The following is a 12,040-nucleotide window of genomic DNA, read 5'->3' on the forward strand; positions in this document are numbered from 1 at the left end:
ATTGTTTTATCTTTAACTGTGTATGACAATTCGGACACACAAACTATTGCTTTTTACCATTATTACAAACACAGACTAAAATATGACCAGACCTTGCTGCGTGTCATGTGAAAAGAGTGAAATGAGTATCAAAAATAAGGATAATGTAAAGTTGCCATTTTAAAAATGTGCGAAACATTGATTCACGCAACCGTTACGTTGCTGAAGCCGCGATAAATCGGCACATACCAATCTCAGGCACTGCCTGAGAATGCCGCCGCTGGACATGTTCTTCTCGGCCTCCAGCTCGGCGAAGTTGAGCGCCGACGCGAAGATGAGCACGTCGGCCATGCTCACCAGCCGCTGCAGGAACGTCACGGCCACCTCCACCGGCATGCCCTGGGTCGGCTCGATCACGTCCAGCTCGTTCTGCAACACACGCGGCTTGCAGACTTTATCACGTAACAAAATATACATGAGTTTACGTAAGCGAAAGCAGTTCTAGTACACTCAATAGTCAACTAAGATGTTACTGTGGCTAAACGAGGACCTTTAAATTCTGTCAGAAATATAGGAGTTGCGCTCACGTTAGGTGAAGTAGCGGAGGCTAACAGCGGCAACAATCCCCCGCACGCGATGATCAGATTGTCAGCGAGCTGACTGATCAGGTGCACGGTGTTTACAACGAAGATGGCGTTCTCGCTGCTGTTGACGAAGTCGATCACTGACTTCGTTGAATGACTTCGCCATACCTAGGAGACCATTACGATTTAGCTATTATTATTAGAAACAAAGTTGTCGAACTTTACCATTAAATGGTATAGATAATTTTAATCATCAGCCAACAAGGAAAACCAGCGTGATTCAATTGTGATATTTCCTTAGTATCTCAAACGTCTGTAAGTGGCAGTCCTTGTCGGTTCTACATAGCATTCAAACTGTCCCTTTCGACGTTAAATCATGACTTTATTACATTTCACATTAAATACTTGCAATTGCGACTATTTGCAATCTGTTGTGATGCGGTACACATGTGACTTGTTAAGTAATTGGAATGTCAACCTACAACTGTGCAATGACAATCGAACTCACTTGAATATCTGTCTCCAATGAAAACAGGACATCAGACAGCAATCTCTGGTGGATGTAAGACCAACGGAACTCTGGTATCCTGAACGGAGGTCGCGTCGGCCCCGGAGAGAACATTGGCCGATTGCACTTTGATGGCCTTTTCGTTTCTGTGAAGATGAAATGTGAAATCTAATTCGAATTTCCGTCTCAATAACTAAGCGATAATCAATATTTCTCTATTTATTTTCTTCTTTTTCTCGCGTGTAAGTGTTCACCGTCTTAAAAAAATTATGACAATATTACTTACCGAAATGATTAGAATCGACTTGTGTGCTCGTCGAAGCGCTACGGGGCCTCTTTGGCGACGTAGATGTGTTAGTCCCTTGAGACGCAACACCTTCCCTGTTACTATCCTGCTTCATTTGACTATCGCCTGGTAAGCTCACACGTCTCTTGTCTCTTTCACAGTCGCGATTTCTATCTTCCTCGTCCTCTTGTTCCTGCTTGTTAGCTTCAAGGTTTGAAATGTTCTCGCTTATAGTCGAAATCGGAGGTATCTCTGGAGTTTTCTGCTCCTCTGGTAAATTTGTCTCAACTCTTTGACTTTCATTTTTCAAATTTTCTTCAGAAACCTCGTCTTTGACTTCAGCTTCTTCTGTAGACTCCTTGATGGGCTCTTCTTTTCTAGAATTTACTAAAAATTCACCATCAAGGGGCAAAACGTTGCCCTCATGAGGATGATCCGACGGTATAACCCTTTGAGGACTGTTATCTTCAGCAATATTATCTTCTGTTCCTACAGATTCAGTTTCATTACTTGGTCTGTCTTTCTCTTCACATTTAGCTACAACTGTCGAAACAATATCATTTATAAGTTCATTAGCAACAGTTTCAGCAGTTCGCTGTTCACTAATGATCTCCTCGATTTCATGCTCGAAATCTTCGCGACCGTTTGGTGTGTTACCTTCGGAATGTACGCCAGAATGTCCGCCAGATATGGCACCAGAATCAGTGTCATCGTCTGCTTTTAACTTTACTGTTTCCAGTGCAACTGTGATAACGTCATTAACAATATTAATAGCAATATGTTTTGGGTCATCGCAATCATCGTCAAGAATGTCAGTCTTATCTTGTATTTTCTTAGGGCTAGTCGTTTCGCTCGGAGTTAGATATAGCTCGGACGGATCGGATAGTTCTGATTCTCTCTCAGTCGTGTTCAGCCCATCAACGTTGCGCTCTGGACTTGTTGTCTCGCTCACAGATAAACTCGAAGGCAGACCTTCGCTTTTGTCAGTATTATCGTCTTTAGTTGAGACGGTATCTCCTACATCTCTAACTGGAATATAATCAAGACTTCCTTGTCTAGTCAGGGGTTTCTCACTCTTTTCTTCTGCAATTGTTCCTATTCCCGATTCTGAACTTTCAAGGAGTTTACTTTCGATAATAATTGATTCGACTAATTCATTATCAGTGTTGAGCAACTTCGGTTCCGCTGAAGTTTCAGCTTCGTCTATCGCATGTTCCGTCTCACTGGTACTGTCTGTAACTTTAACACTATCACAACCGTCGTCAACGCAGGGCACATCGGTATTTACATGTTTAGGACTATGCACTTTACACACTTCACTGTACACTACTGTAGTCCGTGGCTCTTCTTGAGGTTTGCTACAACTGCAAGATTCAACCTCACGTAGAGACAAACCTTTGCCTATTTCAGTTTGGGCGGCGTGATTAAGTACGTTTTGCTTCCTGATCGAGACAGGAGAAGAGTCAACACTGTCATCAGTGTCTTGTAGTATTCGAGACTTTTGTCCGTCGGTATGTCTGTCTGTGTGTCGGTCCCAGCCGGAGATGGTGGAGATGGGGCGCTGCTGCCGTTCCGCTGGGTCCGTGATGTTGTCAGCCCGTCTTTGCTCGTAGTGCTCGTACATTTGAGCGAATTGGAGTTTGAATTCTTCGTAAGACACCTGAAACATTAGATAATTTTGTATATGACCTTCCACATATCCACATTCTTCCTTTATTAAATTTCCAATTCTTTCTTCTTCTTCTTCTTCTTTAAAAGCTAGAGAAGATTCAGAAGACTCACCTTTGAATGCACGATAGCCAACGTATCAACCCAAACCCTCCATCCTCCATACTCATGCTTGATCGCATGATGTAACAGCATTCTAAACAGCGAATATACCATGTCCGATATCTTTTGTTCCTCAGCATTCTTCGGATGAATATATGCCATAGCTATAAGCCATTCTTGCCATACTGACATTTGTAACACTGTCCTGCGGTTCTCGCGGTTATTGCTGCATAATAACGTCATGTCTGAGAGAAACAGTTTCTTGACTTCGAGAAGTGATTCCGTTTGTTTCGATTGACGGATCAGAGTAGCTACCACTTTCAGTATCACTGTGGAAGGGGAAAATAAGAATTATTATTATTTATTTTTATAGAAAGTCCACAAATGTATTACGATACCACGAACGAAGCGCTGATAGAACCTACATTATTCTGATTATTCTATAGACAACAAATGGTAGTCCAACGTTTAACACTGTGAGCGCTGGATGAGGAAGGTAGGACGAATTTGCTAAATGAATTTTTCTGTTACCTTAGTGCAGGGAATTCCTCACTTCGAGACCAGGTAATTGGTCTAGTTATCTGTCACATTATTATTATTATAGCAGTATGAAAATATTTACTAGGATTCTCCAGACGGAAATGAGGTTGTGGCTCTGGATGGCTGGTGTACAGGATCTGCTGGCCAACATGCTCGGTGAGCAGTTCGTAAAGCGCATTGTAGACGGGCAGAGTGAGCCCTTCGCCGCTCGCCCCTAGGCGTGTTGCCAGCAGCGTGTACAGATTGTGGGGAGACATTACGTCGTATTTACGCCTGGAAATTTTATTGATTAGTATTAAAATATATTAATATACAATTTATTGTACTAGCAATCGTGCATAAGTTATCGTGCCTGCTTTTCCACAGGGGTGATTGCTGATTGATAGTTTATCTCCCTTCCCGCGTCCCGCAAACCACGAGGGAACTGGTTGTAGTTTACTTATTTTAAGTTAACGTGAACTACATCAGTACTCACATATGCGTGAGTGTTTGCTAATAGATTAATGTTGATCATTTAGCTACACAGTTAATTATTGTGCCAATAGAAGTGAATGACGTTGCCTCTGCGTCCACGTACACATTCACCACTTTCACGTTTGTGGTTCACACCAATCTAGGCTGAATAAGCAATGTATAAGCATATTTAAACCTTCATATATTGTCAAGTCTTAACAAAGTCTTGTTATACTTACTTGTGAGTGCTTCTACTTAGGAAAAACCCAAGCAACTTGAGAGCCTGCAATCTGATAAGTTGACTTTCGGACGAGAGCAACTTGAATATCGTTCGGACTCCGCCCTTGGCGTCAAACGCAGGCACCATCGAGCTGGGATGTTCTGACATTAGGGAAATCAGCATTTGCAGAACGTCGTGCAGGTTTTCATCCTGGAATTGATTTACAAAATTTACTTGGAACCCAGGTCATTGTAATTCCATTTTCCTATGTCTATGATTGAAACTGATCTAAGATTATAACAATAGCGATTATAATAATATTCGTTATTCAGGAGAAATCTAGTTGCAAAGGCAGTTGAGTCTCAAAAGAGTGTCAGTGGAATGGCAGTGATAGCATTCATTCGTGCTTAGGGTTGGATCATGGAAAAACTTTGAAAAAACTTAGACTATTTTTGTTAGTATTTTTCTTTTTTTTCACTTGTGTATGTGCAATATGTGTTTTAAATACGAATTCTATTGCGCCCTCAATTAATTATTATTTCACAGTTTTTCCTGTAACCCGAAGGTTACCTGGAAGAGATTGCTATATAGCAATAAGGCCGCTTGTTGTACCTGTCTTTTTATTTTTTATATTATTCCAAATTATATTTTTCAAATTTATTTGGGAGTCTCGGAAAATTACCCAACAGTATTCATGCAATCACTTAACACATGCAAAAACTACCATGGAAATTATTACGCCTATATTAATTTTTAAATCTTTATTTTGCAATTTAGCCATCAAATTAAATATTTATAATATTAGTAGACTACACCAAGGACGTGCCATCGATTCGCCATTGAAGAGCAGAATATAAAAATGGCAATGACTGTTGATCGACTGTAGCTCGATACCTGTCTTTAACTTTTAGCAGAATACGAAACGTACAAAATCCTGCCATTGACACTCTATTTACACACAACTAAGATGATTTAAAATTAGCAGACTTCGGGCCCAGGGAGCCTACCACAACCTCTTAAAACAATAACCTTATTATAATGTTAAAACTATGATGTTTTATTGGCAGCTTTGTGACTATTCATTCACTCAGTTCGTACTATGACGCTATTTTAACATTAAAATACTATTGCTCTTGTGTCAAATTTAGCAATCTTAAAATAGTTACACGGACGCAATGGAAACAACATTATTTCCAGTTTTTTTGTCTTAATATTGATTTGTAACGATTAAAAGTTAAGTTGAAGTTATTTATTTACATATATCTATTCAATATTTTGTTTATTTTTTGTTTAACAGCGCGTAGTAAATAATTTCTCGTTGAATAAAAATACGCGATGTTTATCCATATGCTCCTTGGCGAAACTAACAGTTGACACTAGATTATACTTCCGAATTCACAACGTGACTATCAAGACTCAGCTTGTTTTATTTATTTTTCTTCATGAAAATGCGGAATAATTATTGAAATCAACGTAATTTTAATAGATTTTATTATTACGTACTTTTCTTTTTTTAACAGTCAAAATTCTCTGAATGTAAATAACTTTAAGTAGTTAAACATTATACTACGATAGGACGATTCGGAACATCAAAAAAGACAGAGATGGCATTATACAGTTCTCATTGCGTTGTCTCTTTCCTATTTTTAGTAACGAATGGACAATATTGGGTAATCATTCGTTCTTTCAATCACTTTTGCAACAATACATTACTTGGTTGACAGTTTCGTCATGGTACGAATATGAGTAATATTATAATAAGCTTACTTTGAGCTTGCATTGAAATAAGATTGTTTTTAGAAAGGCTATGGTAGGCGCCCTGGTCTCTTACTTAATTTACATTAAACAATTCCCTAGGTAAGTATCAAATGACAATATTAAGATCGCTTTCTTGCCGTAGATGAAAAATTGTATTATGCAAAGATCTTTCCAAGACTGTACACTCTTTTTACTCTGGAACTTCCGTAAGTTATGTTTATTGCTGTAAAAATATATCCGCCAGCATCTTTTGAAACTTCTTACAAGTTGCAAGTAGTTTTAAATTGAAACTGGAAAATTTTGAATTATATATTATAACGGTAAATACATAGTTGTACATGATACTACAAATTTTAAGTGTGGGTGTGAAACTGAACTTTAAATCCAAACCCAGGAAAATTGAAGTGAATAATAATCGTGGCAGACATTTTCTTTTTGGGGTTATTAATACTGTTGCTGTATTTCACTATCATAAATATGCACGACTGATTCATATTGAACCAGTCTTGATATAAGTACCAGGCGGCCATACCTCGTGCATGGTCGTTAAATAGTTAAGTATGGACTGCAGTTCGTCGTCCTTCACACCGTTGCCGATCATTATCAGTTGTTTCAAGAAGAGAAGGATGTACGCTCTGATGGTAAGGATGTCCTTGTGCGCAGGACGGGGACCCTCTGAAAATGTTGTCCACACTTTAGTGAAGAAAATTGTAATGTTTAAAATATTAGACATAACAAATCAAACAACTTTTATTAAAGTGTTTTCAGCGATCGCTCTACATGCTCGCTGAAATAAAAACGTACTAAAAATCATACTAATTTTGAATTGTCTTTTTCAGTTCTATAAATGTAGATGTAAGCTTATCACGAAAAGTCCATTCGTCATTGACTGTCGATCAAAAATCTTTAAATTTTCCCTAAACAAAATATTCAACACTGTAAGCGGTGACTGTCGAAATCGAATCTATCAACATTACTTCCGGGCTGGTGGTTTTAAATGCGACCGTCATTTATCTATTACATAAACACTAACTTTGCACTTGACAGTCGCAATGCGGTGACAAATTAACGTGGTAAGAGTGAGATATTTGGCACGATATTGTTTATGGCGTCAATCTCTCAATAAAATAAAATATACTTATGACGACTCTGCTGTTCGTTTTCGGATTTTTCAACTCTGCCGCCGTTGATTGAAATGAAATTAAAAAAATATCTACTTTTGTCTTCCAAATCCACCTACGAAAAAATACGTGACACGACGTTTTATTCCTCCGCGGCCGCCTCTGGCATTATTCTAATTGTAGACTTCTGTAACTTTTTTTTTTTCTAGGAATTTTGATTCTGTTTTGACATTTGATAATTCACATCAACTTGATTTTTTAATGTAAACGCAATCATTTAATTTCCGATACTTCTCAATTACCCTACTATTAGCGATCAATCCAACAAGGGCTGGATTTGGGTTACAGTGTATTTTGTCAAACGTAAATACGTTTGACAAAATACACTTTCTAATCACTCCTTTGGCATATTGGTATTTTTTCTAAGGATTTAAATTGTGTCTGAAAATTTGTAAGTTACTTTGTGGTACTATAAAGTGTTTAAATAAAAAATAAATAAAATAAAATCATACTGCGACCCGCCTATTATTGGTAATTATGGCACATGAACGTGGTACTAGGAAGTGCAGAGGCATGCCCACCCACAATTCCATGTCAACTTTAAGTTCAGGAACTTTAAAGCTTAACAGTAGACTTCATAGTTAATTCAAATTGACTTAACTAAGTATTTCGGCAATAAAGTAGCGAAAAACGAGTTTTAATCAAATTGGCACCGTTTAAATGTTGATTTTTGAACGTGAATTCAGATCTTCAAGGGAACGTAACTTTTCGTACACGTCTATTATTGTGCTGACAGTGATGAATCTTTTACATTATATTCAACTTCGCTGCTATTGTAATCGGGTATTTCTTAACATTTTGTCATGACATGACGTTAACAACTGATTGTGATTACGATTGTCACCCGTCAAAAAATTATCATGAGAATAAAGCGTGAATCAGACAGACTCGGGACGTTCGCACGCACCAGCGCTCGGTATGTTGTCGTCCATATTAATACACGCAATTAGACTCGCCGCGGTAACGCGCCCGACCCGATAGCGCCCGATCTGCACCCGCTCACTGTGTGTTTTACGCTTTAATCATTTTGATACAATACATTTTGATAATGAAAAATGTAAATTTGTATATTCAGCTGTTGAGAAATAAGAAACACGCTAAAAGGGCACAACGTTGCTCTAAAATTTAAAAACAAAAATTTATGTTAAACTTTAAAAAAAACACTTACCCATTCCCTTTGGGCTGATTCCACTCTTCTGTCTCGGGTTGACGACCCAATAGTAATACTTCAGTGTATGTACAGTCTGCAACACAGTGCTGACCCGCCTCACACTTCCATAGATATGAGCGTCAGCTAGGAAGTCCGTGGCCAGGTAGCAGTAAAGCCTCGCTTGCACTGCCGCGGGGGTGTGTATCCACAATGCGGGGTTGAAGAGTATATGATCCAGGAGCTGCCATGTCAGGAATGATTGACAGAAAGACTGTGATTAGCATAGACTTAACACTGTTCGATGGTTGAAACGTATGCTCGCTTGCTTTTGGCTGTCTGAGGAATATATGTGCCTAAAGTACATTCGAATGCCTAAAGTAATTTACGCAAACATTGACAATATTTGCACGGTTTTTAAGAATTTATTTAACCGTCTAAAGGTCAGCGTAGTTTCGAGCGAGGTAGACGTGCTCGGGTATTTTCCCACGACTTGTTACAACGCAGCAAAGTTCAAAATAATACGACAGGGAAGTTTTGTTGTAATGTAATTTTGAATTCTGTTAACGTAACGTAACAACGTTTATTAAGAGTCAATGCAACCTCAAATGGCTTTGATTGATTACGCACAGCAGTGAAAGTGTTAAATCAACCACTTTGTAATAAAAAAATATACAGTGAACTCTTCAATAGGTACTTTACATAATATATCAATGACTTTTCAAATATCAATAGAACTAAACAGAACGCGTATAAGTCATACGATATACATTTTTCAAATAGCTTTAATTTCGTGAATAAAAAAATAATTTCTGAAATATAGCCAGTGTAAAGCATAGAAACGTATTAGTACGGGCAAAATTTGAATTCGAGTTGAGGTAGTATCGACTCTTAATCAGTGGTGGCAAAGTGCTCGAGCAAAATTTAAGCTAGGTCTATGTTGTAGTGGTACTAAGATAACAGATTGAAAAGGCAAAAGAATATCAACACTGACCGTAAACTGAAAATGTTAAAACAACTGCTAAAAGTGTGTTGTTTGTTAGATTCAGTTCAAGTGTGTGTCGGATTTTCAACAATAGCTTTTTATTTTGATAACTTCTTATACGTTTCCTTAATTTTATCTTTATATTAATTTTAAATAATAATAATAATAATTATAAATATATTTTATTTATTTATATTAATATTATATTTTGGAAGGGCCGTGGCACAATGGACTAGACCGAGGTCGCGTTATGGTTTTGTTTATTTTGAAAAATCTGTGCGTGTGTGTAAATTACAAAATGTTCAACTTATTTCCATATGCACTAAACTAAGTATGTCTTAAATCAACACTTAAATTATAAGACACTCTTGCATTAAGACGTATTAAGAGTGTCTTTTTCACTGCAAGCATTGGTTTAAGACATACCTAAATTTAGTGACAATGTTCATTAATATTAGTGTACTTTGTGACTAAAAGCTTTGTGCAACTAAGCAGTGTTGTTGTATCTATTTATCATATCAAAAGGTACATATATTCCAGTTAAAGTGTATGTGTACAAACCATGAATGGAAATGACAGATTGATGTACCAGGATTCCAAAGGGACATGTGTAAAAGCTATATTCTAGTGTATATGTTTTCGGAATATGAAATTGTGTACAGGACGAAAAAGGATGACTAAAACGTTGTCAATTCACAATTAAAATGGACTTTGGTGTTGTTTATATTTTCCAAAATTCGTAAATTGAATCGCTAGATCAAACTAACTTGGTTGATGTCGACAGAATTAGGTGTCTTTATCGGCTCAGAAAACTCGGACTTTCCTCTTCACTAAGGACTTAAGTAAGTATGAATATAAAAAAGTTACTCTAGTATACTGCCAAATATTTATACCACTAAAACGTACCTTGTACTTCTTATCATAGTACTCAATGCATTTTCTTCACTAATGCATTTCAAACCAGTTCGGCTTCTTTTCAAATCAGTTTCATATATTAGAAAATACATAAAGTCCAATAGTTGTCATACTAAATTGACATGAGCTTTGGGGTCCGAACTTAATCCTTAACTCTATCACTGTCCTAAATCGTATTTCTTGACATTTGTCTATGAATAAACAAACGTCAAAAAATACACCCGCAATCCATAAAGTTAGATAACTATGTTTTTGAGTGTAAAATTGTGCTAGGAACCACGAATCGGACACATAATGCCTCACTAGAAAAGGTCATAGTGTTGCAATGGTGTACGGGTCGTGCAAAACTGATAGGTGGTAAGCAAGGAGCATGCGTAACAACCATCGAGACAATACTTAACAGTTTTAAGGTACACAAAAGTGCAAAGGTAAGTATGTTTCTCGACTCGAGTTATCACAAGTACTGACTTCATTTTTGAAATCATATTGTTGACGATAGCGACAAAAAGAATATTACTGACGTTCAACACGTTTTATTTAACATATGCAAAAAGTAAACATACAATGCCACCAACGAATCTGCAATACGGAAAAAAAGAACACCAAATAAACTGGCATGTACCGGCAACACAGGACAAAATCTAAAAAAAAAATAGCGAAACCACCCGTATCACATATAAGTTGGTAGCTATGCATATACTTTTTGATATGCCAAAAAACTGTTCATCAAACTTTTTGTTTCAAAATAACTCCAATCGAGAAGCACGAACACAAAATTTACATGTAGCCCGGGGCAGCCGGAGCCCGAGTTAAAATTAAAATAACACTTGGTGGGGAAAACACTGTGAGTTTACAGTATGCTTAACAACCTGACCGTGTGATACAAAAATATCGATTAAAGTAAACATTTTCATTACAACGAGAATGAAGGCGTGGCTTTCGTTGTAGCCCCGGATCACTAGCGATAACGAAACCCATACCCCGAATGTGTTACGAAGTACTCATATAGCCCCAGGGAACTTATTCAGACGACGGGGCAAGTGTAGCGACAAATAGGCGATGTAAAGAATGAAACGAAAAAATATCTACAGCCCTCGCCCAGAGCTCACTGTGCATTCTAATTCGCGATCGAGCGCAATAACAAGCTCGTGATACCACCAGCGATGTATTTCTTTAAATTTATCTATAGTAGTCTAAGGGTTAGGTCAGGCTTTTAAGCTGTAGGAAATAAAGATCCGCTGAAATTAAGAAATCTGTCACGTCTCTTTTTTGTTGTTTGTTGTAGAATAATTCTGGATTAAATAACGTCTGCGCTGCTTAGGTCACTCGTAAACAGAGAATACAGCGTTTTACGCTTAGAATAGCCACTGCAATGTGCTTTAACTTATTACGATGAAGCGTAATTTTTTTTAAAGGACGTGACAGGTTCCTTCCTCCGAGTCTTATACTAAATAGGTATTAAATTACTTTTGTACAGATACCTTGCTTAAATAGTACGGGTATTTTGTTTAAATCTCTCATGAAACATTTTAATAAACATCATTTGTTTTTAATTACAAATAATGGATCAAAATTAATTGTCCAAATAGACTGATCCGTATGGATCCGTGAGATCCATTATATATCGCAACAATTAAATTGAATTGCGAATCGATCAATTGAATTACACAATTAATCAATGTAATTGAAAGTCGATTACATTAATTATTCAACG

General features: G+C 37.3%; 1 protein-coding gene across 9 annotated transcripts in view; it reads right to left on the reverse strand.

The window, feature by feature from the left end:
- The window catches only part of LOC113236336 (neurobeachin), a 545,925-nt gene that overhangs the window by 264,712 nt on the left and 269,173 nt on the right, over nt 1–12,040 (reverse strand). For all 9 annotated transcript variants that reach the window (XM_026472364.1, XM_026472367.1, XM_026472366.1 and 6 more), the window contains 9 exons: nt 8,448–8,670; nt 6,631–6,773; nt 4,360–4,550; nt 3,750–3,940; nt 3,140–3,456; nt 1,358–3,017; nt 1,072–1,217; nt 567–731; nt 229–408 (listed from right to left, as the gene is read on the reverse strand). In XM_026472364.1, coding sequence (XP_026328149.1) covers nt 229–408; nt 567–731; nt 1,072–1,217; nt 1,358–3,017; nt 3,140–3,456; nt 3,750–3,940; nt 4,360–4,550; nt 6,631–6,773; nt 8,448–8,670 — 3,216 coding nt within the window. The remainder of the gene's footprint in view (nt 1–228; nt 409–566; nt 732–1,071; nt 1,218–1,357; nt 3,018–3,139; nt 3,457–3,749; nt 3,941–4,359; nt 4,551–6,630; nt 6,774–8,447; nt 8,671–12,040) is intronic.

This window comes from Hyposmocoma kahamanoa, unplaced genomic scaffold (genome assembly GCF_003589595.1).
Source record: "Hyposmocoma kahamanoa isolate Upper Pololo Valley unplaced genomic scaffold, ASM358959v1 91, whole genome shotgun sequence".
NCBI classification, from domain to species: domain Eukaryota; kingdom Metazoa; phylum Arthropoda; class Insecta; order Lepidoptera; family Cosmopterigidae; genus Hyposmocoma; species Hyposmocoma kahamanoa.